Source organism: Epinephelus moara, chromosome 7 (genome assembly GCF_006386435.1).
Source record: "Epinephelus moara isolate mb chromosome 7, YSFRI_EMoa_1.0, whole genome shotgun sequence".
Taxonomy (NCBI): Eukaryota; Metazoa; Chordata; class Actinopteri; order Perciformes; family Serranidae; genus Epinephelus; species Epinephelus moara.
Window position 1 is genome coordinate 12,456,312 of NC_065512.1, and position 25,664 is coordinate 12,481,975.

The 25,664-nt window shown below is 40.0% G+C and overlaps 1 protein-coding gene across 2 annotated transcripts; it reads right to left on the bottom strand.

Annotated features, from left to right (window-relative positions):
* Positions 1-2,294: 2,294 nt before the first annotated feature.
* Positions 2,295-22,533, bottom strand: LOC126393190 (glutamate decarboxylase 1). 2 transcript variants are annotated; one of them, XM_050049140.1, is made up of 17 exons: positions 21,807-22,533; positions 20,778-20,974; positions 18,853-18,915; positions 17,640-17,795; positions 16,695-16,937; positions 16,431-16,521; positions 12,560-12,672; positions 10,133-10,248; positions 9,958-10,037; positions 9,813-9,867; positions 9,278-9,394; positions 9,108-9,172; positions 6,719-6,797; positions 6,445-6,594; positions 6,227-6,334; positions 5,771-5,860; positions 2,295-4,040 (listed from the first exon to the last, which is right to left on the bottom strand). In XM_050049140.1, the coding sequence occupies exons 2-17, from the start codon at positions 20,851-20,853 to the stop codon at positions 3,867-3,869; spliced, it is 1,776 nt and encodes a 591-aa protein (XP_049905097.1). In that variant the 5' UTR covers positions 20,854-20,974; positions 21,807-22,533; the 3' UTR covers positions 2,295-3,866. The 2 variants fall into 2 exon arrangements, with proteins under 2 accessions (XP_049905097.1, XP_049905098.1); XM_050049141.1 differs by lacking the exon at positions 20,778-20,974 and having other exon boundaries at positions 21,807-22,531.
* Positions 22,534-25,664: the final 3,131 nt, after the last annotated feature.

Here is a 25,664-nt window from a genome sequence, read left to right on the forward strand (position 1 = left end):
TCTACCCCATTGGTGGGATTCTGTTAGCATCCTCAGAAGGTGGAAAGGTTCTGGACTGAACCCCCAGAGCAGGTTCTGGAAATAAACATTACACCACAAATGAATTACGGTCACAGATAGTTCTAGGTATACCCCTTTATGATGTGTTCTAGGAAAACGTTGCACCAGGAACCAAAAATGGTTCCTCTGTGGGGACAGCACGCCGAACCCTATATAGTTCTAGTTAGCACCTTTATTACTTAGAGTGTAGTAGCTGAAAGCCTGGTTTCATTTGCATTCAATCATTACAAGGTTCTCTAACACCTGCTTCCAAATTAGCCATGTCATTACGCTTTGGCACGTGTAACCTTCAATGATACTGCAGAGGAACAAACAAAAAAAGAATCACTCTCTCTTTAGATGTGGCAAGAAGTCAGGGGTTATTATTTCTATTACCCCATTATATGAGTAGTTATCCCTTTAATCCTCTGTTCCCTGTAACTTTACACAGCAGCCAGCCGGTGACACCGGGTCTGTAATGATCGCTGCACTGAAGCATGAAACAAAGAAGCAGCGTCTGCCCTGGTGGAGGATGGGAGGAGAGCCAGTGAAACAGTCAGTCCCTCTACGGCTGTGTCGAAATAAAAGGCAGCCAGGCACAGCCTTGAAATAGGCGCCTGAGAAGAAAAAATGTTAAGAGAGCACAGTCTAATGCATTTTATGATAAATATCTTAAAAGTGTGAGTAATGAGAGGAGTGAGGGAATTGGCAGGGGGGTGCTCATGAAATCTCAGCTGTGAGATGATCAGCCAATAAAAAGTCCCTCCAGGGTGATTAATCTGACTAGTGGCTGGTGACAGCCAGGTGGATTGAAAAGATGTGCGAGAGAAAAGAAACAAAAAATGTAAAATATGCACATTTACCCAAACTTGTCTTCTACTGTAGTAGAGTAGAGAATATCAAGCCGAGATTGATTTATCACTCCACCACATTGTGAATTTTTCTCCATATATTCAACTTATTTTGCATATGTTTGTCTGGAGGTTGAATACCAGAACAAAGACAGTTAGCTTGCACTCAACATGTCTTTGACAATGACTGATGAACAGCCAGGACCAGAGACTGAGTGTCTTTTACCTCTAACAATGTGTTTGGAGTCCTGGAGACCTCGGGCCCTCAACTCGAAAACATATATAGCAATGTTTTATCACCTTGGTGCTTCATAACTTGTCCTAATGAGGATTGCTTATGATAATGATTTTGAACTAACAAAAATTACACATTACTTCTGTTTGAAAGACAAAAAATGTTGAAGACCCTGATGAAGACTAATCAAAACGCATTGGTTTATTTATTTTTTTTTTATTTATTAATTATTTCTACACCTCTAGCAGTGTAAGTAAAGCTAATGTCAACTAAATACTTTAATTCAAGGGACAATTTACCCCAAATAAAAATATATGAATAAATAAAAAAAAATATTTTTCCTCTTGCCTGTAGTGCTCTTTATCAGTCTAGATACTGAGTTGCTGAGTGTTGGAGATATCGGCTGTAGAGATGTCTGCCTTCTCTCCAATATAATGAAACTAAAAGGTGCTAAGCTTGTGATGCTCAAAGCACCAAAAAATACATTTGAAAAACTCAACAGCAATGTCTCTTTCCAGAAACCATGACCCAGTTACTCAAGATAATCCACAGACCTTGTCGTGAGCAGTTTTATGCAGGAATTATTTTCTTTCTACCAAACTACACCAGCCAACCACATCTCTGTGCAGAAGGAAGCGTGCATCTACTCATGGACGAGAGGTTTGTTGCCATGATGTAAACATTTAGCTGAGCTGTAACGTTAGCTAGCTCAGTGGTGCTAGGTGAGCTAGCAGTAGATGCACTAAAACAATCTAGATTGCTAAATAGCACTACAGGTAGGAGGGAAATACGTATTTGGTGAACTGTCCCTTTAACATAATGAGTCCTTTAGTGAATTTACAGTAGAAACATAGAGAATTGATCACAAAATAGAAGCATCAAGCAATAGAGTGTGTCATAAACAATCAGGGCAGAAAAGCTTCACAAGTTCTTGTATGTTCTCGTGTATATGTTGAAAGACTGACATTAGTTCTACACTTCATATCTTCCCATTAATGTTAATGATGATGATGCATGTAAAGTTTGACTTCCTGATTGGTTATGAAAACACGCTTGAATTACCCATGAATATGGAAACATCTATAAGTCTTCTCCACTGTTGTTTGCTATTCATAGGCAGTGCATTGTCCTTTAAAAAACTACATAAATTTAAAAAATAGTCAGAGATGTTCTACAGCTCATGTCTTTATTAGTGCTGTGGATACAACAATAATACTCTGCAAATGATGGTGTTAAGTTAAAGTGCCCACATGGAATTTAACAAGGGATATTCCACCCCACTAATTCAGGAATGTACAATTGTTCAATAAATCTTATTACAGTAGCAAACACTGTGCATTTCATTGTTCAAGCAAAATTCTTCATGATAAATAATCCCAGTTTCTCACTTTGTTTTTCTCAACATAAAAGTGTGCCTATAGTGAGATACAGTGTTAAGACAAACAAAATTTTGCATATTATAGTTTTACTCCACTTAACACATTATAATACAGACAGTCACGTGTCTGCAGGATAAAAGCTGCCCCATGATCATGGTTTAGCATTGTGCTTTTTATCATGAACAAAGCACCGGCAGTCGCGGCCGCACTGCCAGTCATGCCTCCCACATAGAGCCAACATTCAGTCAGTGAATCACAATGACATTGCACAGTTACACAACATAGATTGCACTAAAGTTAAGAGCGGTACGTTAAGTATTCTTATATAAACATCTGAATCCATCCATAAGGGAGAATAAGGGCATGTTCATAAATGTAACGTAACCCTTCTTTGGTTCACAAATACACTAAAAGAATTCAATGTTATCCAAAACATTGTGATATTGTACAGCAGAGTTTCCAAATAGGAAGGAGGATACATTACAAATGGAACAGAACAGCGTATTCACAATTAGAATTTCTGGATATAAATAAAGTGATTCATCTATTACATACTATACTGTGTGGTCCATTTACATATAGGATTTTTTTTGTTCACTGTAAAACTAGGACACATTTTACACAAAGGCAATGTAACAATACTATACACAATCTACACAAAAATCTCTAAAAACACAGCGATCAAGTACAACGACTGTGTTATATATTTCCACCTATGTAATATCAAAGGGAAATAACAGCTAGGGTACAATGTGGCGGTGCATCTGGCTCGATAAATACACAGACGACATGGAGCACCAACAGTCAGTACATCGTATACATTAATTTTGTCTATGCTATAAGGTTCCCTACATTGTGCTCTGTTACTTGTGAAAAAATATTTTGATTTCAGTCTGTTTTTAATACTGACCTTCGTATTGTACAACAGTAAAATTACATTTTTTTATAGCTGCTATAGAAAGAATCATTTGTGTGCTCAGATATTCTTGCTAATTCATATTTACATGAACGCTAAACACTTTTAATGTCATTTAATCAACATTATTATGGGATAAATTCCACTAAACATATGCTTTAGCAAGAATATGAGTGTGCTTCTATGATTCTCCCACCGTTTTGACTTATGTCCTTTTTTCTCTGATAACCTGGTGTGCAAATGTTTTGAATACATGTCATCGCTGCTAAAGACAGAGACAGAGAGGAGACACACAGGGCGTATTATTTCTTGTGCATTGCCAGAGAAGATCTGTAAGCAAAAAATTTCAACGTCTTTATGAGACAAAAGAGACAAGAAGCCAAGCTCGAGGCTCTCCAGAGTCGCAACTGTTTTTGGGGAAAATAGGGGGGGTTTAGGTGAGGCTCTTACAAGTCGCTCCCAAGTCGCTCGATCTCCTCGATCAGGAAGTCGATGTCTGACCTGGTGGCGGCTGGGTTGGAAATGACCATGCGGAAGAAGTTGACCTTGTCTCCCTGTGGCTGGTAACCCACCATCGTAGTGCCGGACTCCATCATCATTGCCTTGATCTTTGGGGCCACCTGTTGTGGGAAAACATACAGTTACCATCCACAATGTGCTCATGACTTTACTGTGGGAATCTCTGAATCTACAACCCTGATTCCCAAAAAGTTAGGATGCCGTGTAAACCATAAATCAAAACAGAATGCAATGATTTGCAAATGTTTCTCAACTTATATTCAGGTAAATACTTTTTTTCCCCATAACCTCTTATCCTGTTGGGGGTCACGGTGGGCTGGAGCCTATCCTAGCTGACATTGGGTGATAGGCAGGGTACACCCTGGACAGGTCACCAGACTATCACAGGGCTGACACATAGAGACAGACAACAATTCTCTCACATTCACACCTAAAGGCAATTTGCCATGCCGCCCAGAATACAGTACAAACACAAGATATTTAATGTTTAAACTGATAAACTTTATCATTTTTGTGTAAATATACCGTCATTCTCAATTTGATGCCTGCAACAAGTTTGGTCGGGGCATGCTGACCACTGTGTTACATCACCATTTCATTTACACTCAGTAGGCATTTTGAAAGTTTTGAAAGCCTCAAGTCAATTCAGCCGTCGCCATCTTGGTTTTTGGAGCCATATTTACCATATTTACAATGAGAGGCTGGAGCTGTGGAGGAGTGAGGGGTGAATCTGACGGAAAGCCCTAAGGACACCGCAATGGTAGCGACTTGTCCATCACTGGTAGCCACGCCCTAAAGCATACCCTGCTCTATTGTCTATTGGCATCAGCAGACAGCCTGTCACTCAAAGATGCTTTCCCTTAATTATTTGTAACTTTAAGCCTTACTAAAATGTAATGTGTGTCGTGAATGTTAAAATTAGCTATAGAGACCAAAACTGTTTTTTTCTATCAAGCTATAAATTTGGACATTTTAACATGGGTCTCTATGGGAATTACTCGCTTCTGGAGCCGGCCTCAAGTGGTCATTCCAAGAACTGCAGTATTTGGCATTTCTGTGTTGCTTCATTTAAAGACTGTCTGTGTGGAAGAATGGGCTAAAATCCCATCTGAACACTGTGAGAGATTAGTTTCTTCATACAGGAAGCATCTTCAAGTTGACCTTAGCATGTACTTTTTTTCCGTGTCATTCCACTTTATTGCACTTTTTTTTAATAGACCGAAACACTGCAATTTCTTCATCTGTGTAGTTTTATTGAGTTAATACCAATGTTAGGTCTAAATTGCATGTGAATAATTGCACTGAAAATAAGGTGATGTTTTTTGGATCCACCAGATGTTTGCTTTTTAGTACCCTGGTCTCAATGAGTATATAGACTTTACATGTTTTTTTGTGATTTGTCATTATTCTCTACATGCTTCACCATCTTTCTCACAGCCTATGTGTTAAGATAGGTGTGCATATATTTATGTTTATTTTTTCTTGGTATCTTATCTCATGTCACTCTGTGTTTTTTATTAACTTGTAATTTTTAAAAAATATTTTAGCCACTACAATTAAGGCTTTTTAATATTTCCTTCCTTGTTTTTCTACATATTTTCTGAGTGCCTAGATTGCGTTCCTGTTGATGAAAATGTGTTTAATGAAAAAAAAAAAAACCTGACATATTGAATACTTGTTTCCCCCATTGTAAGAACTGTTTTTCTGTATGTTTTACAAAGCATCTCAACTTTTTTGGAATCTGGGTTTGTAAGTAGAGATTATATAAACCAATCTAAGATGGCAGGTGAGCTAAAAATGTGGCTTTAAAAGCAGATTGATGAGTCATTACCTTGTGCAACCTCTCCCGCTTCTCGTCACCATCAGGCAAGCTGCGCAGGCTCGGTGGAATGTACCAGAAACACACATTAGTGTGCTGCGGCTGATAAGAGAAAATGGGAACAACAGTTGTAATGAGCGCAGATAAAAACAACCTTCTGTAATTTCAGCTTTTCTTGTCAACGTGTCAGCAATGCAAAATGATCCAATCAATCCTGAAACCAAGTTAAGATATGAAATATATTGTTGCAGTTGTTTATGCTATTACCTGGGCTTCTCTGCTTTACACAACACCTGCTTTTCTCTTGTGATAAACAGAATAGTACAGACAGTTTTCCTTTGTTGCTGCAGCTGATCATCTTGAGTATCCAACGAATTCTGATCTATCTTCATCTGATAACTCCGTGCAGTGAATACTTTGGTGTTCGGTAAAAAAAAAAGAAGCTGTCTGTGGAAATAATGTTCTCACCTCTCCGTCGAACACCATCTCGAAGCCTTCTCTGTTTTTTATTTTATTGTAGAGGTACGCTGACAGATCCAGGCACTTGTCAATATGCTGTTCAAATCCCACTGTTCCCTTTTGGGTAGATTGAAAAAGAAAGAATAAGGAGTCGTTACCATCACAATCTAAATATGGCAGCAGGCTTCATAGAAGCTTTAGAAGAAAACATCTGATTAAATGCACACCTTTGCCTTCCACATGAGCCAGAACTTGAAGATATCGACATGTCGCCCACACTGAATGGCCTTGTCGCCTGTGTCGTATGTAACATCATACTGTTTATCAGGCTGGAAGAGGTAACCAGCACACATGGAGTTGCAGCCTTGTAATAATCCCTGCAACGGACACAGTGGTGATGAAAAAGATATTTAGGTTACCAAACACCGGTGGTAAACAGTTATCTTATCCTGCTAGTGCAGGAGGGGTATTGTGTGCAGCAGTGGAAAAACACAGTCTCACCCTCTCTCTGACCAGAACGGCAGAGCACTGCAGCGGCACTCCCATCATTTTATGGGGGTTCCAGGTGACTGAGTTGGCCCTGCACAGATATTGAAACAGTATAGAGAGCTCTGTGAGTGTGTGTGTCAAGTCTAGGAACAGGAGCTGTAATGTAAGAACACACTGATCCTTTCAATTTTATTGAAATAACTCTGCACATGAGTCTTTTCAAAGATAGTATGAGACATCTGTGGTTTTGTTCAAGCTGACTACAGATCTGAGATGGACACCAGATTCTTTGGCTCAGATTTTAAAGGGGCGCTCCAGCTATTTAGTATTGTACTTCCATGAGGGAGAGGAAATTGGGGTGCCCTTGTGACTCAGGGGTTAGGGTGCTAACCACTCAAACCACATAAAGGAAGTGGACGTAGCCATTGTGATGTCACCCACTGGTTTATAGACTACCTTTAAAACCCTTGAGTTTGGCATTTTGCCTGTCGACATCCCTTTTTTAAGGAGCCAGACGTGACCATCCCTCCATTCTGAATCACATACTTTTTCACTTAACTGTCTGTACGTACTGCAGCTGCCCTTAAAAAGTATGTACTGTTGCATAGAGTATGTGCATGCTTTGAACTCTGACTCTCTTGCTCATATATCCATTGTAGTCCGCAATGTAAAATTTGAAGTTAAAAGAAAAGACATGCAATTTGGAGAGCAGCAGATCTTAACATCCTCATTTCTCATTACCTCAAAGACATGACATGACACCAGCAACAGAGCTCACTGAGGTCAACTTAACAAGCTGCTGTTGTTATTTTACAATGTATTGTGACAACTTTTGCGTCTCTGTGGACAGGGAGTGACTTTGAACAGTGTCAACGTCTTATTGACATGTGACAAATGAGAACCAACCTCAAGAACTCTGTGGGGAAATACAGCTGGGGTCATGAAATGTAATAGCAAACTCACTAAATGACAATAACTAGCATAAATCACCATGCTCTGAACATACACGCTATAGACAGTAACAATAAAAGTGACATTTGCATTATAGAACTTAACACTGCAAACTCAACTGCAAACTACAAACTACTCCATCCAGCATGATGGGAAATGTGGGCGTCACTACAGTATGCAATTTTAACTTTTAAGTTATAACTGCATACATCGCACATTGTTTGTGATTGATTGATTATAGTCATTGCGGCTTCTGTCAGCTGTCAATGGGCTGCCATCTGTCTATGTGCCAAATATTCGGCTGAGCAGAGGATTGTTGGTCAGAATAGCCAGAAAAGCATGCTGGCTTGCAGACTGTGAAATGCGACTGGAAGCAATATTTTTAGCATATTGCATTTGACATACTATGTCTTGTGACACAATAAATCTTTTTCTAGCATACTAAATAGTATGATGGAGTGAGTACTGGAACACATTCCATATTTGGACAAGAAGGTGGAGTTGTGGAGGAGTGAGAGGTAGATCAGACTGAGAACTAGAGGACAGCGCCTATTAGCAACTTTGTCAATCATAAGGTGGCTGTGCCCAAAGCATACCCTGCTTTGTTGTTGTTTTTCCTTAAATGAGACCATAATTTACAAAATCAATATCATAATGTATTGAAGAAGACTTGAAATTAGGGACTGAGATCATGAAGTCATTAGGAAAATTTTTACGGAGGTAATAAATCAAGCAAGAAGTAGGGTCATCTTCTCATAAGCTTCTAATCAATCAAACTTCTTTTTGCAACCAGTGGAGTCGCCCCCTGCTGGCCATTAGTAAACCTGGAGGCTAAATCCACCTCTCCAGTAAGGTCTATGTCCCATCCCATACTGTCTACTATCTAAAACAATGCTAGAATATAAAACAAAAAATGGGAAATTAAAAAAGATTTAGCCCAAAATGTCCTAAATTTCTTTCTCAAAGTGTCACCAACACCAGATCCTACATTTCCCATAATGCAACTCATTAGTGTCTGTGGTAAACCTTCTCCGTCATGTCTGCTCATGTCTTTCAAACTCAGCGCCCCCTGTTTAACACATTTTCTTCCCTAACTTTCCGGAGGTGTTTTCACATATCAAGCAGGGGGTCTATGCACTAATATGTGCCTCTTCTACATCTATTTATGATGGAAATGTCATGGTTCTTTATGCTTCAACAGTGCATAGTTCTTCTTCCTTCTGTTTAATGGTAGACTGCAACCACTTAGTTTACCATTGTTGTTGTCTAGGAGTCACGTTCCAGCAGTTTGTCCATAAAAGTCCTCGCCTACTTTCATGTTTTCATTGCACGTGTTCTAAATAATGTGTCCCCTGCATCCCCCACAAAATCTATACCTATGCTGTGATGAGTAAACATGTTTTCCTGTACTGGTAAATGAATTATATGTTCATGTACTGCACTCTTTTACCTTTCCACTCCATTGAGCTTGTGTCTGTGTTTTCTGGACATCAGCAAACCTCCACCCCATGCACCCTGCAAAGGTCACAACACAGTATATTATAGCAGTCTACTACAGTGGCTGATATGTGCATCTGATGTTTTTGTTTAAGGTATTGAACATTATTGATATTCTCTTACGTCCACATGAAGCCACATGTTGTACTTTTCACAGATGTCTGCGATTTCATTGATGGGATCAAAGGCTCCATAGACGGTGGTGCCAGCAGTGGCATTCACAAACATCGGAACATACCCCTGCAAACCGAACACATCGGAGGAAAAAAAGACTGGTTACAATTCTGGGCTGAATTCAAGCTGTTATGCTCATTCTCTTCCTGTGATTGCCAACATCAAAGAGATGGACTAAAACACATTTCTCAAATAATGCACTCTGCCCGTCTGCACCTACTGCTTTCCCATTTCCTCTAGTCTGCACATCACTTTGCCTTTGAAGGATTTCTTCCAGGAGAGGTACTTTAGACCAGGGCAGCATCACATGTGAGCAGACAGAAGCATTAACCTTACTGAAATAACCTCGCTGTTCTGGCACACATAAGTGTTTCCTTGCTACAAGTAAACTCCACGGCTCAGGGGAGTGTTTCTCATTGTACTGATAGAAGCAAATAAATAAGTTAGAGGGGCCGATGTCTGAGTCACTGCTGCTGGCATTCACCTTTTGCTTGGCCTCTATTACTTTGGCTTCCAAATCAGCGGGGATGACTCTCCCCCTGGAAAAGAAGAAGACATACAGTAGGAAGTCATCCAGATATTTGATCTTTTACCAGACTGTCTGCATGTGCGTTCAGTATAAAGCAAACCTCTTATCTGTGTTCAAAAGGATCAGGTTCTCCGTCCCGAAGCCCAGTGCTGCACTGGCTTTCTTGATGGAATAGTGGCTCTGCAAGAAACAGATGTTTGATCAGTCACGTTTCAGACTGGATTTATGAGATATTAATTGTCAAACTTTGTGATGAATGTAATGCAGAGACTAACATGCTCTGAGGTGAAGAGGACCAGTCTGGGTGCAGCTGCCATGCCTTTGGTCTTGACTTCAGGGAAGAACTTGTATCTGGCAATCATCACACTGTACATGTTGGAGATTGCTCCTCCTGTAGAAACCAACAGTGGTAGAAAGTAATACAGTTATAGTGTACACATCTGTGGTACCTGTACTGGAGTAATTAAATTTTAAATGTATTTTACAGTACACATATTTGGAGGCAACATATTTACTCTTTACCAACTACATTTATTTGACAGCCTTAGTTACTAGTTACTTTGCAGAATCAGATTATCAAAATTAAACATAATCAGCAAATTAATTATTATGCATAATTAAGGTGGCGAGTTGGTTAAAATTAGCCACAGGTACAGCCTACAACATTAAAGTAATGTTATAATGTTGCAGGTTGCATCAATAATTGAGTCTATTTAGTTAGAAGGTGTTAACTTGGATGTACTGTAAGTCCTCAAGGGGATACCACATGGCTCAGTTACAGGCCCTCTATTATTAACTATACACGTAAATTGCCTTAGGCAGAATCTATTAAACGCAGCCTTTTATTTCTATGCTGATGACACTGTCATTTACTGCTTTGCACCCACCCCTGCTAAGGCTCTTGAGTATCTTTTTGCAATGGACAAAAAAACTTTGTAACACCTGTTAACATCTAGCTTTTTTATTTAATGAGAAAAGTTAAGTTAAGGTAAGGTAAGGTAAGGTAAGGTAAGGTAAACTTTATTGTCCCCTAAGGGAAATTCATCTTGGGCACAGTGCTACATTTCATTGCTCCACAGGACAAGATAAAAACATCATCACAGGGACACATCATCACAAGGACAGTTCTATCACATGAAACAGACATGGACTACATTTAACAATTACAACACAGAAACATACAGAGACGTCTAAAGTGCAAGAAAAAGTGCTGAGTGCTAAAGTGCCGTGTGTTTAATGCACGTTGCTCGTTACTCTATTGCACTAGTTTTTAACATTGTCCAACAGCTTAATGGAGGCTGGAACAAATGATAATTTGAGGCGGTTTGTTTTGCACTTTGGTATACGAAATCTTCTTCCTGATGGGAGAAGTTCGTATTCAGAGGACAGTGGGTGAGTAGAGTCTGAAGAGATTTTTGTTGCTTGTTTCATGACTGACTGATTATACAGATTCTCTATATAAGTTGCATTGTGCATTCTCTCCTGGGACAGATGACTTTGCAATGTTTACGTGTGTTTATCAGCTCCAGCTCCAATCATCTTCAGTCAGCAATTAAAACTCTGTGTGGGCACATTAATCTTAGCCCCTTTGCCAGTGCAACGATAAAAGGCTGCCACAAAACCTTCGCACAGAATTTGAAAGAGAGACTGAATACATACAGATGTAAGACATATAAAAAAGAAGTAACCACCGTAGCATTTTAGCTGGCCTGCACGCTGCTTTGTACTGTTTATTTAGATGTTGTTTGGCCTGTCCGTGATGTCAAACTTGCTGCACCAGAAAAATTAAACAAAAAGGCACACTCTTATACTGGCAATGGGAAACTTTTATTTGGATTTTCCTTTTAAAGAAAGTCTTGCTTTGCTTTTTTGTGAAAAGAGGTCATTTGTGGAATCTACTTCTTTCCTATTTTACCTGCTCTGAGATTCATTACAAACCTATTCACCATTGTGTTTTACACTCAAAGTAAGCTGACCTGCTCTGTGTACACGCTGCCTCAGACCCTGTTACAAAGCTATTTTTGGTAAAATTTGAACCTGAACCTAATTATTGTTTCCTTTAAATTTGAATTATTGAAATTACAATCTTCATCCCAGGACTTCTTGTGTTTTGTTGTTCCTAAAGTCAGAACTTTCAAGCTTTTAAATTCTTTGCACCTACTGCACGAAGCAATCACAGACTGATGTTGAGCTTCATAGTAACCATAGTAACCCCAAATATGTTTAAACTATGGTGAAATCTGTTGAGTCTAGGCTGTCTGTTTGCAAATGGTTTATGTGATCATTTCAATCTTATCAAATCTATGTGCTTTTATGTTAATTGTTAAAACTCTGTGTTGCTGCTATTCTAGGCCAGGCCTATTGTAAAAGATATCTTTGATCTCAAAAGGACAAACCTGGTTAAATAACGGCTAAATAAAAATAATTATGATTCAAAATTATTATATATATTATTCTGAAATGTGCCACTCTTTTGACGCCAACACTTGCAAAATACTCTTTTACTTGTAAAAGAGTATTGCTACACTTTTAAGTAGTCTCAAAACAGCATTTTTTTCACCACTGGAAACCAGACGATATCTTTTAGGAGTGAAAACTACATCGAACATCATATGGTATCAGATAAAGTATGACATTATTACAAGAGTCTGACATGTTTGCATGAGGGCTCAGAGTTACTGAGCTATTGGTTTGTCTCTCACCTGGAGAAAATATGCCGTCACCCTCTCCATCAGGCCAGCCGACTATCTCTCTCATCTTTTTCAGTGTCAGCTGCTCCATGAGCACAAAGACAGGGGCGATCTCATAGGTAAACCTGGAACAAACCAAAAAACCCATTTGAATGTGTGATGAAAGTGTCATTGAACATAATCTCAGTGTTACATTTGTGAGATTTGCGTTTTGTTGTGTGTTAATTGAGCAACAGTATATTCAAGTAAAACGCCATTTCACCTACAGGCTGCAGGAGAGACTGATGGGATCGATATGAAATACACTGATATTTAACAACATGCATTTGTATAGTCTAATTGTACAGCATGGTTACTGAGCATGCTGCTCTCTCAACAGAAATGGAACAGATACAGTGCTGTGTACACAGTCACACTTCAGTGACAACACCATCTTGTTGTTTTAGAAATGGCCTCTTGCTGCAGTGAAATGTCACACAGTCTTGCGCTCACTGATGCAGCATGAGGAGCCTGGTTTTGTAGAAAATTAGCAAGAAATGTGACGTTGGTCCGGTAAGGATAGTCAAGATATGAACACCTTTAATGGGACAACATGGTTAAAAACACTTGGAAATTAATATGAATGGTCTGCTGTTGCAATCACAAAACAAAGTTGTTTCAGGTGCCTTTAATTCTCTCATTGCAGGAACGTTTCCCATGTTTTATCCTCTCAAGTATATAATTTTTTCCCCGTCTTATCAAAGTACATTAAAAACCCCTCGGCTTCAGAGAAGAGCACAGTCGATTTGGAATTACAGCGCAGGCAGGCTCATCCATCTTCTCCTGACCAATATTCTTCTAATTACATAAGTATCTATCTGTTCATGCAAAGAAAGTAAATGAATCAGAGGAACATTGCAGAATGTCGCATTGTGCCCCACAGCATCTTTAACATACACACACACACACACAGCAATATGGAGAGAGGGGAAAAAAATAAACAAGTCAGATGCCACTCCGCAGATGTCGCACATTAATTTCACCGCATTCATTCATGCAGACGACGCTCGCTCATTCTGATTATGTAAGACCTGGATGTGATTGTCAGTCTATTAGTGTCAGTCAATATCTGCCAGGGGTAATTAGGGTTGATGGGGTAATTAATAAAGGTAAATTACAAGTATGTAAGCAACCTCCACCCTCTGGTTCAAGTCATCCTCGGTGATGTCGCCAATAACACACAAGCTGACTACAGCGCTTCTTTGAGGTCGGCTGTGGGAGACAGACTTGTTGCTGAACCAGCGAGAACAAACAAGACTATTAAAACATGCCTGATGACTGTTTATCTAAGATTTTTAACCAAGTTTTGAAATAAAGGTTTAAGATCCACCTCTGTTACGCTCTCAAGATCCTAATTTGATCTTCAGAGGCCTCACCACAAATCATAAATTATGGTACCACTTTCTAACTAGGCTCGTTTTATAAAAGACAGCTTTATAGCCTACATAAATGATACACCTTTAATAAGAAAGAAAAATGTCTGGTGTTTGATGTTTTTATTTGGAAAATTGCAGTTATAAATGCTAGCAATCCGGCTGTTAATAAATGTCTTTTTCAGATGGTAAGTGGCCATACAGTCTGATTGGTGAAAGGGACTTTTCACAACCTGGTAATTGATATTTTGTTCTTACTGATGGCTTATAACTGATCTATAAAGCATTAGTAAATGATTTGTTAACCAAGAAAACCCTTTATAAGGAAAGTATTTTAAGAGAGTGCTACTAAAATAGTTTGACAATGTTTTCTATCAATTTACAGCTAGATTTTTTAATTTATTTTAGTGTTATTTTAGTCTGAATAGTCATCTACACCAAGTGATTTAATTATGATACTGCTATTGTTTTTACAAAAAGTTGTAGGGCTGTAATAATAACAAAAAAATCTCTGAGGCTGCAGGTGACCCCAGCTTACAACAGTAATAGGAATGGGAAATAGGGGGGCGTCGTTAGCGTAGTGGATAGTGCCGGCGCCCCATGTATAGAGGCAATGCCTCGCTGCAGCGGTTGCGAGTTCGACTCCAGCTTGCAGCCCTTTGCTGCATGTCATCTCCCCACTCTCTCTCTCTCCCCCATTTCTCACACTGTCCTGTCCATTAAAGGCAAAACACCCAAAAAATAATCTTTAAGAAAAAAAAAAAAAGGAATGGGAAATAGGGACCCTGAATTCAAGTCTCAGTCCTTAAAGAAGCTCTTTATGATATTCAGATCGTATCTATGATTCAGAGGTTGTCTGCACACAGTTCTCAACATGGAGGTGGCTGAGCAGGTGGCTAGCAGTCCCCTAGGAAATGCTCTAGGCTTTGAAGCCAACTTTTGTAGTGGCCAAACATTAGAATTACATCCATCACCTGATGCCACTGAGCCCAAAAATACTTTTTTTCCATTGTTTTTCCATTGACTTACATGGCAAAAGAGACATTTATAGATCGCTGGATACATTTTTGGAGTGTCACAGCCCCCATAAAATGACTTGTTTCACTATCAGAATTTGATCCATTCAGTCCGATAACATTTGGAAAGTCTAGAAGAGAGTACAATTGACTCATTTTATCCCCATTTAAGTTAGCAGACTGCTAAACTGCATGTAGCTGGCTCAGTCGATGGAAGTCTCTAGTGTCGGTGTGCCTGTTCTATTGGCCACACAGTGCCAAAGCAGTGCTGATCTGGACAATTCTATGCACCACAGTTTGCACATAGTAACTTGTTTTGGCTTCATGCGCTACGGAGCAACTTTCATAGAAATGAGCGGGGCCCTGCCTCCAATGTTGTATCCAGTTCTCTGTATAGATCCATGGCAGCTAGCAGCTAACAGTGCTAACAACAGAGGGTGTGCGTTAAGCCTCCACAAAGACCCCGTCCAGATGTCAGCGGGTACTGCTGTATGAGCGCAATGCAGCGCGGTAGCGATTAGCTACCCAGGGGGATACACAAACCGGGACTCACATTTGCTAACAAGCACACGCAGTCAGACCATCTACTTCAACAAAGAACAGAGAAGCTCTGATTGCAGCCCACACAGAGAGGTAGCATGACTTTATTTTCTGCTCAGGACACCATTGCTTTACTATATGTTTATATAGCAAGCAGTGGTTTGCTGCTGTATTAATGCTCTGAATATCATACACAGCTCCTCTAAGTTGATCATCATACACTAAGCTACCAGTTTATAAGGCACACTAATACCTTAAATAAATTATAGTACAAGACAGAGAATAATGAATAATGAATCAACACTCCGCTGACACAGTCATGAAAAACTAAACATAAGTTTCTTATAGTTGAGGCCAAACTCATGGCTGAGTCCCTCTGATGGCTGTCCATATTGTGTACAGATGGTCTGAGGCCAAGAGGCTCTTTTCCCCTCCTGGCATTGTTATGTCACAGGAACTAGCACTAAATGAAACAAAGACACCATGTAAACTGTGAATGCGAATCAATATGCAATTTAGTTTGCCTGCAGGGCTAAATTATGTGACCACAGCCTGAGCACAGGCCAACATTGACAATACTGTGGGGGAGTAGCAGTACAAATGTCTTCTTTTGTGCTTTTTATTTTCCTGCTTGATTGACAATCTATTAGAGCATGCAGGGTGCTCTTCAGCCAGCGACAGTAATTACTGTATGTCACTAAAAGTATTCCTCTAACAGAAAGCCTCTCTTCTGCACGGGCCATTTAGAAAACAATGAGTACAAAAAAGCTTTAAAAAGAAAAGTAAAATAAAATGAACCTAATGACTTTCAGACTCAGTTTTATTCTTAATGCTTATATCTCAAATATTATCTGCATGACTGTGTGTAAAGAGTGCAAATATTACTTAACAACTGATAAATGACACTGTACTCACATGTTAGTGTTGGCTGTGGAGGTGAGCCACTCTCCTGCCAACCCGACGATGTCTAATCCAGTGGAGAGCTGGTTAAAGAACCTGGGGTGTCCTGTGATTGAAAGAGAGACAACAAAGCAACATAATCCCCAGAAAACAATTCATCATTCGAGACTGTAAGGGAGAAAATGGCTTATCTGTAATCATTACACTGGCATGTAAGTTAATGAGAGTTATTGATTGCAGCAGGCCACGCTGAACGCCTTCGGGCCTCTTTGTTCTCACCTGTCCTCACTCCGTACTTCAGGGTGTCCCTGCAGTCCACCAGGATCTGCTCCAGAGACTCGGGCTGGTCAGAGAGCTCCAGGTTGAAGCCCTCCATGCCCTCCAGCAGCTGGTGCGGGTGGTGGAAGTCCAGGACCTTGGTGGATCTATCAAAGGTCTTCCGGACGTAGTTAGTGAGGATTTCCACAACCTCGAGCAAGAACTGCATGGTCGGCTCCTCTCCATTTTTGGCAGGCAACAGATCTACAAAATAAAATATTAAACTGACAATTGTTGGTGTCTCTTCTGGTTAACCTTAATCTAAAGATCGCTCTCATGTTGAGACTTCTCCATTTACTTTTGAGTTTACTGCATAGGTGTAGATTTCAGGGGGTTGAGGGGGAAATAATATCAATATTTAGAACATATGTACCCCCCAAAATACAAAAATAAAAGTAGCAGAGGGCTTTTATTTTGGCAAAATTAAAGTAGACATTAGCACAATAAAATTATGCAAACAAATGCACAAATAGGTGCATAAAAATAAAAATAAAAAATGCAGGAAATTAAGTATTTGACACTTAAAATTCCTGGCCGAGGACCCTCATACTCTCTGATTCATATTTTGCTTCAAGTGTTGAAACAAAACCTTCACACTTGGTTTCCTGTAACCTCTGGTTTTATCAGCAAGTTAGAAAATTACTTTTAACATATTTATTTTGTGCAGATCCTCCAACAGTTGGTTTAAAAATACAGCACTTGATCCACCAACACATGCAATATATGGGTAGTTCCATTATGACTGTCTAGATAATCATTTATCTAGATTATCTATATGATTTACTTGTATTTATTTCCAAGCATTTTCAGTATATTTGGTAATTAAAATCCAGATAAAAAATCCATGCAGCGTCTCTCAAAGTATATTTTACATTAAGTGCATGATGATAAATTCCATTAACCTACCTCTGGCGAACAGGTTGGAGAAGTCGGTCTCGGTGCGTCTGAAATGCGCATCTCCACCGGTGTTATCGCAGGACAGCAGGTTCTTGGCTGCGCGCTCCTTGAAGGAACTCACAATCCTGCTCCTCTCCTCCAGACTGTTGTTCTTCTGCAAAAACCCTAAACGATTACAAGAAGCAGAGGAGTCCGCGGGGTGGTTACACTCCCCATACATGTTGAGAGCTGCAGCTGTTTGGGCCCACTAATAAATCTCCTCTTCCATTTCTGACTTTTTATCTCATCTGTCTATCTCCGGGGATCTCCACTCTTCTTTCCCTGTCTCTCTTTCTTTTAATGTGGAAAAAGTCCCATCCTGCCCAGGGTGTCCTATTTATGGGCGCGAGGCTCTGTGGGAGGTTGGAACCCGGTGACATCAGCATCAAACTCCAGCCAAGCAAAAACAAATGGCTGTTATGTAGCGGCTGTAAATTGTTATTGAAGCTCCTGCGACATGTGAGGAGCAGATAGAACAATAGACAATAACAACACAGGCCAAAGGCACATTTGATTTGATTTTTTTAAGAAAGCCTGCTGGTTCACAGGTAAAATTTGACAAAATCTCATGTAAAAATTGCGCAAAACGCCACTTTTGCGACATTAAACCTGTTTCCCTGCAATATTAACCCAACCAGACTACACCTTTGTTGTATTTTTGTGTCCCCTTTGTATTTGTAGCTTTATAGGTTCTGGGTAATTAAATGGCCTTAATGAAACCAGCAGAACGTGTCGGTCAAAAATGCCAGAAAATAGTGCGCACTGGTGCATGACATTCACCATTATGGTAGATGTCACTCCGCCCTTGTTTAGTGTAGTGTGAGAGTGAAAAGGGAAAATCCATCCTGCATAATTCCCCCTTTTCAATTTCATTATCTTCAACTCAGAGATAAATGTGTGATATTTGGCTCCTCGAATTTAAAAAAATAATAATTTTGTTAAAATTACCCAGATCACTTAAAGTGGTTTTTTGATAAGATAAAAAAAAATGTTGGTCAATCTAATCATTGTTTGGATGATATTTCAAAATCCTTCTGGTTCAGTAATCCAATGAGCCGCGAGTAAAATGATGCAGGCCACAAATAGCCTACAGTCATGCTTATGGACACATTAAAAAAATATTTTTATCTCTCCCTGACAATTCAATTTTTTTCATAATTCTATTAAAAATAGAGCAACTTACCACATATCTTCATTCCCAGTTTTCTAGTACATCCATGAGCAACTCCACACCAAGCATCATAGCCTAAAAATGATTTTTAAAAAAAACAATTAGAGGGCCTCCACACTAGCCTGCAAAAAAAACTGCACTTTTTTTTCTTGGACAATTTGGTGGTGAAAATAAATGGAGGAACGTATGAGGTCGAGAGCTGAAACAAAAATAGCAAGCATGGATGTCTTGGGATTATTTAAACATTAAACCGGCGCTCCCCGGGCCCCTGGATCTGGATTAGCCTATTTCCACTATATGTCACTGTTCATGACCTCAGCGAGGACTTCAAATTAATTAGCTCGTTGGATCCACGCCAGGCTAAAGATCTAATTGAGTGAATGGATGCTGGTTAGAATGCGAGCATCAGTAGACATGAGCCGGCTGGCCAGTGACAGATAGAGAATTACAGCGTTATCAAGGGCTTCCAGCCAGAGAGGGGATGGGGTACCTTGGATGGGGAGCATAGACGAAATCCTCAAAAGCAGCAATTTAGGAAGAGGAGGAGGAGGAGGGGTGGGAGGGGAGGTGGAGAAGGGTTGGAGGGGTGGGGGGGCAGTCCCATTCCCACATCCCAATTTAACCCCTTGCTTTGGATCATTAGATAAATCATTGCCCTGCTCAGCTCATTGGACGCACTTTAACACGGTCCCCACAATGATTTTCTCCAAGCCAGAGGAAATGAGATGGGCAACAAAGGAGACAAGTGACACACAAAAAGAAGGAAGAAAAGGAACAAGAGCAGATGTGCTGACAAACAGCATTCAGAGCAGCCTATATCACATTTGCAGACACAGGTGTAGATTTCAGGGAGGGATGCAGAGGACACCAAAACATGTGCCAAAAAAGCATGAAAGTAGAAGGGGACTTTTTTTTGACAAATTAAAGACATTTGCACCATTAATTAGTGCAGAAACCCCCCCAAAAAATGTGCATAAAAATCTCAGGAAATTCATGTGTCCCCTATTTCATATGTGTCCCCCTCAATGTTGAATCAATCTACACCCTTGTTTGCAGAGGTGCAGCTTGAAGGCTTTAGCTACAGGCAATTTCTGCATGGGCCTAACATGATGCAATCTCTGCTTTTCATCAGCCACTCATCACTTGACAATGCAAAGCTACACAGATATTAAAATCAAACACTGGTGAAAATAAAAAGCTCATATTTGCATTGCACAGAGAATAGTGCATGGTGTTTTTAAAAGGTAAATATCTGTATATTTCTTATGTTAGGGGCACATATACACCTGTACGTGATTTCAGACCTCTATTCACAGGGAGGATGAGGCTTATTTTTTCTACCAGCTGACAGTGAAAGGACTGTGGTGGCTGTATGGTTTCTACAGTGCCCTTTCTCGAAGGCTACAATGCTTAAGTGTGCCATTAGGGGCAATTTAATATGGCTGAATTAACAGCCACTTCAGGGGCAATTTTCATTTTTCCATGCAGGCACTTTATTCAGCCAGAGCACATTTAGCCAAAACAATGAAGAAAAAAAACACGAATGCATTAACACACACCATCCATAAAAATAATAATAAAAATAATTATAATTCTTTTATTTTTTTTGCTGATAAATATTCATTTTCCAGCCTCTGTGATAGGATGTTCCGGTGGTGCAGCCTCGGGCTTGTTTTCCAGGCTAATTGCCTCCAGTGTAATGTTAGTGGAGGACATCAGGTTTTGACAGCAGCATTCGTCTGTCACGCAGATGCCGGGAGGTCGGTATGGTGAATGAAATGCAGCGGTGATTTGTGGCGAAGGAAGCCTTCTCAAATGGCAGCGGATTCTTTTTCTCCCCTCCCCTCGCTCTCTCCCCCTCGATGGAAATGATTAATGGCATTGCCCACAAAGTAAATAGCACACGTGAAATAGCATTTTATCTGTGATGGACCTACTTGAGCCCGGTGGTCGTAAATTTGTCGAGTTGGGATCCGGTTCGCCGCCAGAGGAGGAGGGTGCAGACGCCGCCATCACTCCCGAGACCCTGTGCCAAAGTCCTCACCTCAAAAAGCCTGGTCACTTTTTTTTTCCTTTCCTTAAATGCCCCCAAAATCTCTCTCTTTATATCATCCAAGATGAAAAGTAAGGCTCACTGGCAGGGAAAGAGAAAAACCTCATACAATATATAACATTTTAAATATGCGCATCTTGTTTTTTTTATTACTAATATTTATTTCTCACATTGAAGGAGATGCTCAAATTGGCGACAAGGGCGCAGTCTGTCTTACAAGTTCAGACTCCAATATTTGGCACAAGACTCAGACAGAAAAAAAAGGTAAATCTAAGATGACAAGTTCAGATATAAGCTGCTCCCTGCCAAAAGAAAAATCCTCACTTGAACCAGTTGATAGCCAGTGACAGGGGCAGGTTATTTCAGCATCATATCTTGATCCTGCTCAGGATGGATGATGGTTAACAGCCGCCAGACAGCTCCATGTTTGTCATCCTCATAGCACTAATTGTCCTACAGCTATGAGCTTTAAAATACACACATATTGATATGTGGAGGTGAGGCTGTGTGCAAAAAAATGCAATTTTTATTTCACTTAAATCCACAATATTCATGGCCTGTAGCAGCAGCCTGGCTTTGGGTGCACAAACTTGCATGACACGCATCAGCTCAAGGTGATTATTTGCATTGTTGATGATGCAGATTAAAGTCACCCACACAGAAAAATCCACATGCATCCCTCTTCTGCAAACCACCAACCTCTTACTAAAGGCTACAGGATATTTTTTTTCTGCGTATAATCTAATAAACACGTGCATTTTACACACAAACAGGCCGATTCTGTCACTTAAAGCTTAATTTTTGCAGGGAGTAAACCTTATAAAACACCTGTTAGAGCATCTCCAATGACAAATAGGAAATAGTTCGTTTAGTTTTCACGTGTTAGACGCCATAAATGAATAAAACTACTCACCGTGGTGATGTGGGTCCAGGTGAACAGGTGCAGTCCAAAAAAAAAAGTGAATTTACCACCAAATTAAGTCCTGAAGGAGAGACTGCTGCGCTCTTTGGTACACTCCAAGAAAAGAGAAGAAAGCCAGAGGCGAGCTTCAGTTCAGTGCTAAATCCCAAGGTGACCTTGCTTTTGTTGGGGTTTAATTTGCTGACATTTAAAGCAAGCCTTGTCTGTTTATTGTCAGTGCGCACGACTGAGTCACTGCAAGTATACTACCTCCACCGGTGCTGCATATCTGTGGAGCGGACCCGTCTGCAGGCAAGTCTGCAGGTTGGACACTGAATGGCGCCGCTTTCGGCCCCTGAAGAGTGACTTTTTTTCTTTTTTTTTTGGAAGTGTTGATTGTCTCCGGATCTATACAGCTCTGGTTTGAATCCTGGTCACGGAAGCGGACTTGAAGTTTGATGATATGAGCAACACATTACGTGAGGAGGGATCAGGATCGAGGAGGGGAGGGGGGAGAGGGTCGCTGGTTTTGTTCTTTGTGGAAAAAAACAAGAGAGCAGACGTAAAGACACAATCACGAGCCTAAATACTCCTTTAATTGCCTCTATTTATTTATTTAATTCTCCCCTCTGCGATCATGTGAATGAGTTTGATCCCGACATTATCAACTGAGTCCATTAAAGAAAAACATCTGCACATGATCTTAACGCTGTTTGTTATTAAATCCACAATAAGCACCTGTCACATGTTATTTTAGTACTTTCTGTGTGCAGACAGGACGGCGTTTGAATGGTGAAGATGTAACCTACGACATCATGACACACTGAAAGGACGACAACCCCCAAATCCACAAGGTGGCAGTGAGAAACCAAGAATGGCTCCTGCAGGAGCACAGACACAAATGGGCCACTCCAGAAATACTTCATGAAGCTAATTATAACCCGTCCCATTAATCTGGAACACGTCACCATCATACATGAACGCAGGGACAGGAGTGGACACACACACACACACACACACACACGTGACGAGCCAATCACAAGCAATCACCCAGAAGTCTCCTGCAGGGTGGTTATCTCTGCATCGTGAAACTGATGAAAGGTCATTTTGTCATGTTGGGACACTGTTGGTTTAAAACACATATAAAACTGTATATTTCATATAAGGCCAGTTTTAAGTGTTTTCAGCACCGGACAGCTCCTCAGTCTGCTTATGCTTTATAGGCTGCTGTCCAGACCTGACTCCTCCAAAGGTCCTCTGGGGCCAAATTTAGCTTTGGGCCCCCTTAACTTGAGTTTGAGTTTATTAGCATTCATGCTCACAGTTAAACAACTGAACAGATGTAGAATACATTAAAAAGCAGAACTTCATCTGTACATGGCTATGCATTTTTTTACATATTCAATCAATCAGTCAATTTATTTGTTAAATGAAATCATAAATATGATTTCAGTAAAATTAATAGTTGCCAGGTCCTTCATTATTTAGTGGTGGTAGTAATAAATAAATGTCATATATAACATTTATGATTATATATTCAGGATTCAGGATATCTTTATTATCCCCAAAGAGCAATATGTTGAGCAGTCGGCATGCATATAAGCAAATAAAAAAATATACAATAAATACAAAAAACAAAACAAAGCAAAAAAAAAAAAAAAAAAAAAAAAATTTAAAAAAAAATCACACCAAGATAGTTAAACTAAACTAAACTAAACTAAACTAAACTAAACTAAACTAAAATTAAATTAAATTAAATTAAATTAAATTAAATTAAATTATTAATAAATTTAATGGTATATTTGTCCTGCAAGCTGGCATTTAACTGCAGCCACATGGAAGCAACCTGATCTCATTAAATAAGGGGTGACTGGGATCAGCCAGGACCTACTGGGCCTTCTTCAACGATCTTATCAGGTACACATCATGTCTATGTACAGTCAAAAGCATTCACCTTCAACAGACCTACATAAGATAGTCAAATTTGGTGAAGTGAAATGAAGAAAACAAAAACAAAAATCATTTATTCATTCATTATCAGCTTATCCTGTTAGGGGTCGCAGGGGGGCTGGAGCCTATCCCAGTTGACACTGGGCAAGAGTTGGGGTCGCCAGACTATCACAGGGCTGACTGAAAGAAAGAAAAAAAAAAAAACTAAAAACAAAACAAAATTATGTTTTAAAAAATTCCAAAAAATAAAAAACTGAAAGGTGGTGCGTGCATATATATTCATCCCCTGTCCTATGACATCCCTAAATAAGACCTGGTGCTACTATTTACACTTAGAAGTCACATAATTAGTTATAATAAGTCAATCTGTGTGAAATCTAAGTGTCCCATGTTCTCAGTGTATACACACCTGTTGTTAAAGGCCCCAGAGCAGGGATACTCAACTTGCTTTGTCCAGGGACCATTTTTGCAAAATGACAGAAAGCCAGGGCCCAGTCACAGTAGCTCAGCACTGGTCAGGTGTACGCAGGGGCGCCTCTAGGATTTGAAGACATTTGGCCTGGCCCTCTATTTTGATGCCTTTTATGCATTCTGGCATCTTATTTATGGTAAATGCCAGTGTGAAACAATTTATTTTTATTCTGAATTAGAAAATGGTTAGGGGGCCACCCAGCAACCTGTCATGAGCCAGTGGTACTCAACTCTAAGTTGCATGTGAGAATTGTGGACGAGTTGAAGCATTAATAGCTTCTGGTTACTCGGCATCAACATCAAGTGGTACTCTACACTGAGTACCACTGTTCCAGAGTATGCAACACCACTAAGCAAGAGGCACCATGAAGAGCAAGGAGCTCTCCATCCAGGTCAGGTACAAAGTTCTGGAGAAGTCGATCAGAGTTAGGTTCTAAAAAACTATCTGAAACTTTGAACATCCCAGTGAGCACCATTAAATCCATTACAACAAAATGAAAAAAATGTGGCACCACAACAAACCTGCCAAGAGACAGCCGCCCACCAAACCTCACCGACCAGGCAAGGAGGACATTAATCAGAGAGACAACAACAAGACCAAAGATAACTCTTGAAGGAGCTGGGAAGCTTTACAGCTGAGATTGGAGTATCTATCTGAACGACTTTAAGACATACACCCCACAGAGCTGGGCAGTATGGAAGAGTGGTTAAAAGTTCGATTTTAGTCTTATATGGCCAAGTCTCTCATGAGGCTTTTGGCAATCTTCAAACATGCTTCTATTTATTTCATTGAGCAATGGCTTTTTTCTAGCCACTCTTCCATAAGGCTGAGCTCTGTGGGGTGTATGGCTTAAACTGGTCCTATAGACAGATACCAGTCTCTGCTGTGGAGCTCTCCAGCTCCTACAGGTTTATCTCTGGTCTCTTTGTTGTCTCTCTGATTAATGTCCTTCTTGCCTGGTCAGTCAGTGTTGATGGGCAGCCTTTGGCAGGTTTATTGTGGTGCCACATTTTTTCCATTTTGTAATGATGAATTTAATGGTGCTCACTGGGATGTTCAGAGTTTCAGATATTTTTTTTATACGCTAACCCTGATCTGTACTTCTCCAGAGCTTTATCTCTGACCTGTCTGGAGAGAGTCACTTGCTGGTGGTACCACAGTCTATGGGTGGTACCTGTTGCTTAGTGATGCTGCAGACTCTGGGGCCTTTCAGAACAGATGTATGTTTACTGACATCACGTGACACCTAGACTGAACCCAGGTTGACTTTATTTTACTAACTGTGTGAATTTTTTCCTTATTAAACTTCACCAAATATGATTATACTGTGTATGTCCATTACAAAAAATCCAAATAAAAATATTTTTAAATTATAGGTTGTAACGCAACATAATAGTGAAAACACCAAGGGGGTGAACGCTTTTGCAAGACACATGCACCAATACACT

Excerpts from the sequence above, each read along its gene's own strand:
- LOC126393190 (XM_050049140.1), bottom strand. The coding sequence starts at position 20,853 with ATGGCGGCGTCTGCACCCTCCTCCTCTGGCGGCGAACCGGATCCCAAC. Across the intron at positions 16,522-16,694 it reads GAAGTACGGAGTGAGGACAG|GACACCCCAGGTTCTTTAAC; the intron begins GTGAGAACAAAG and ends TTTCAATCACAG. Across the intron at positions 4,041-5,770 it reads AGCGGGAGAGGTTGCACAAG|GTGGCCCCAAAGATCAAGGC; the intron begins GTAATGACTCAT and ends TTCCCACAACAG.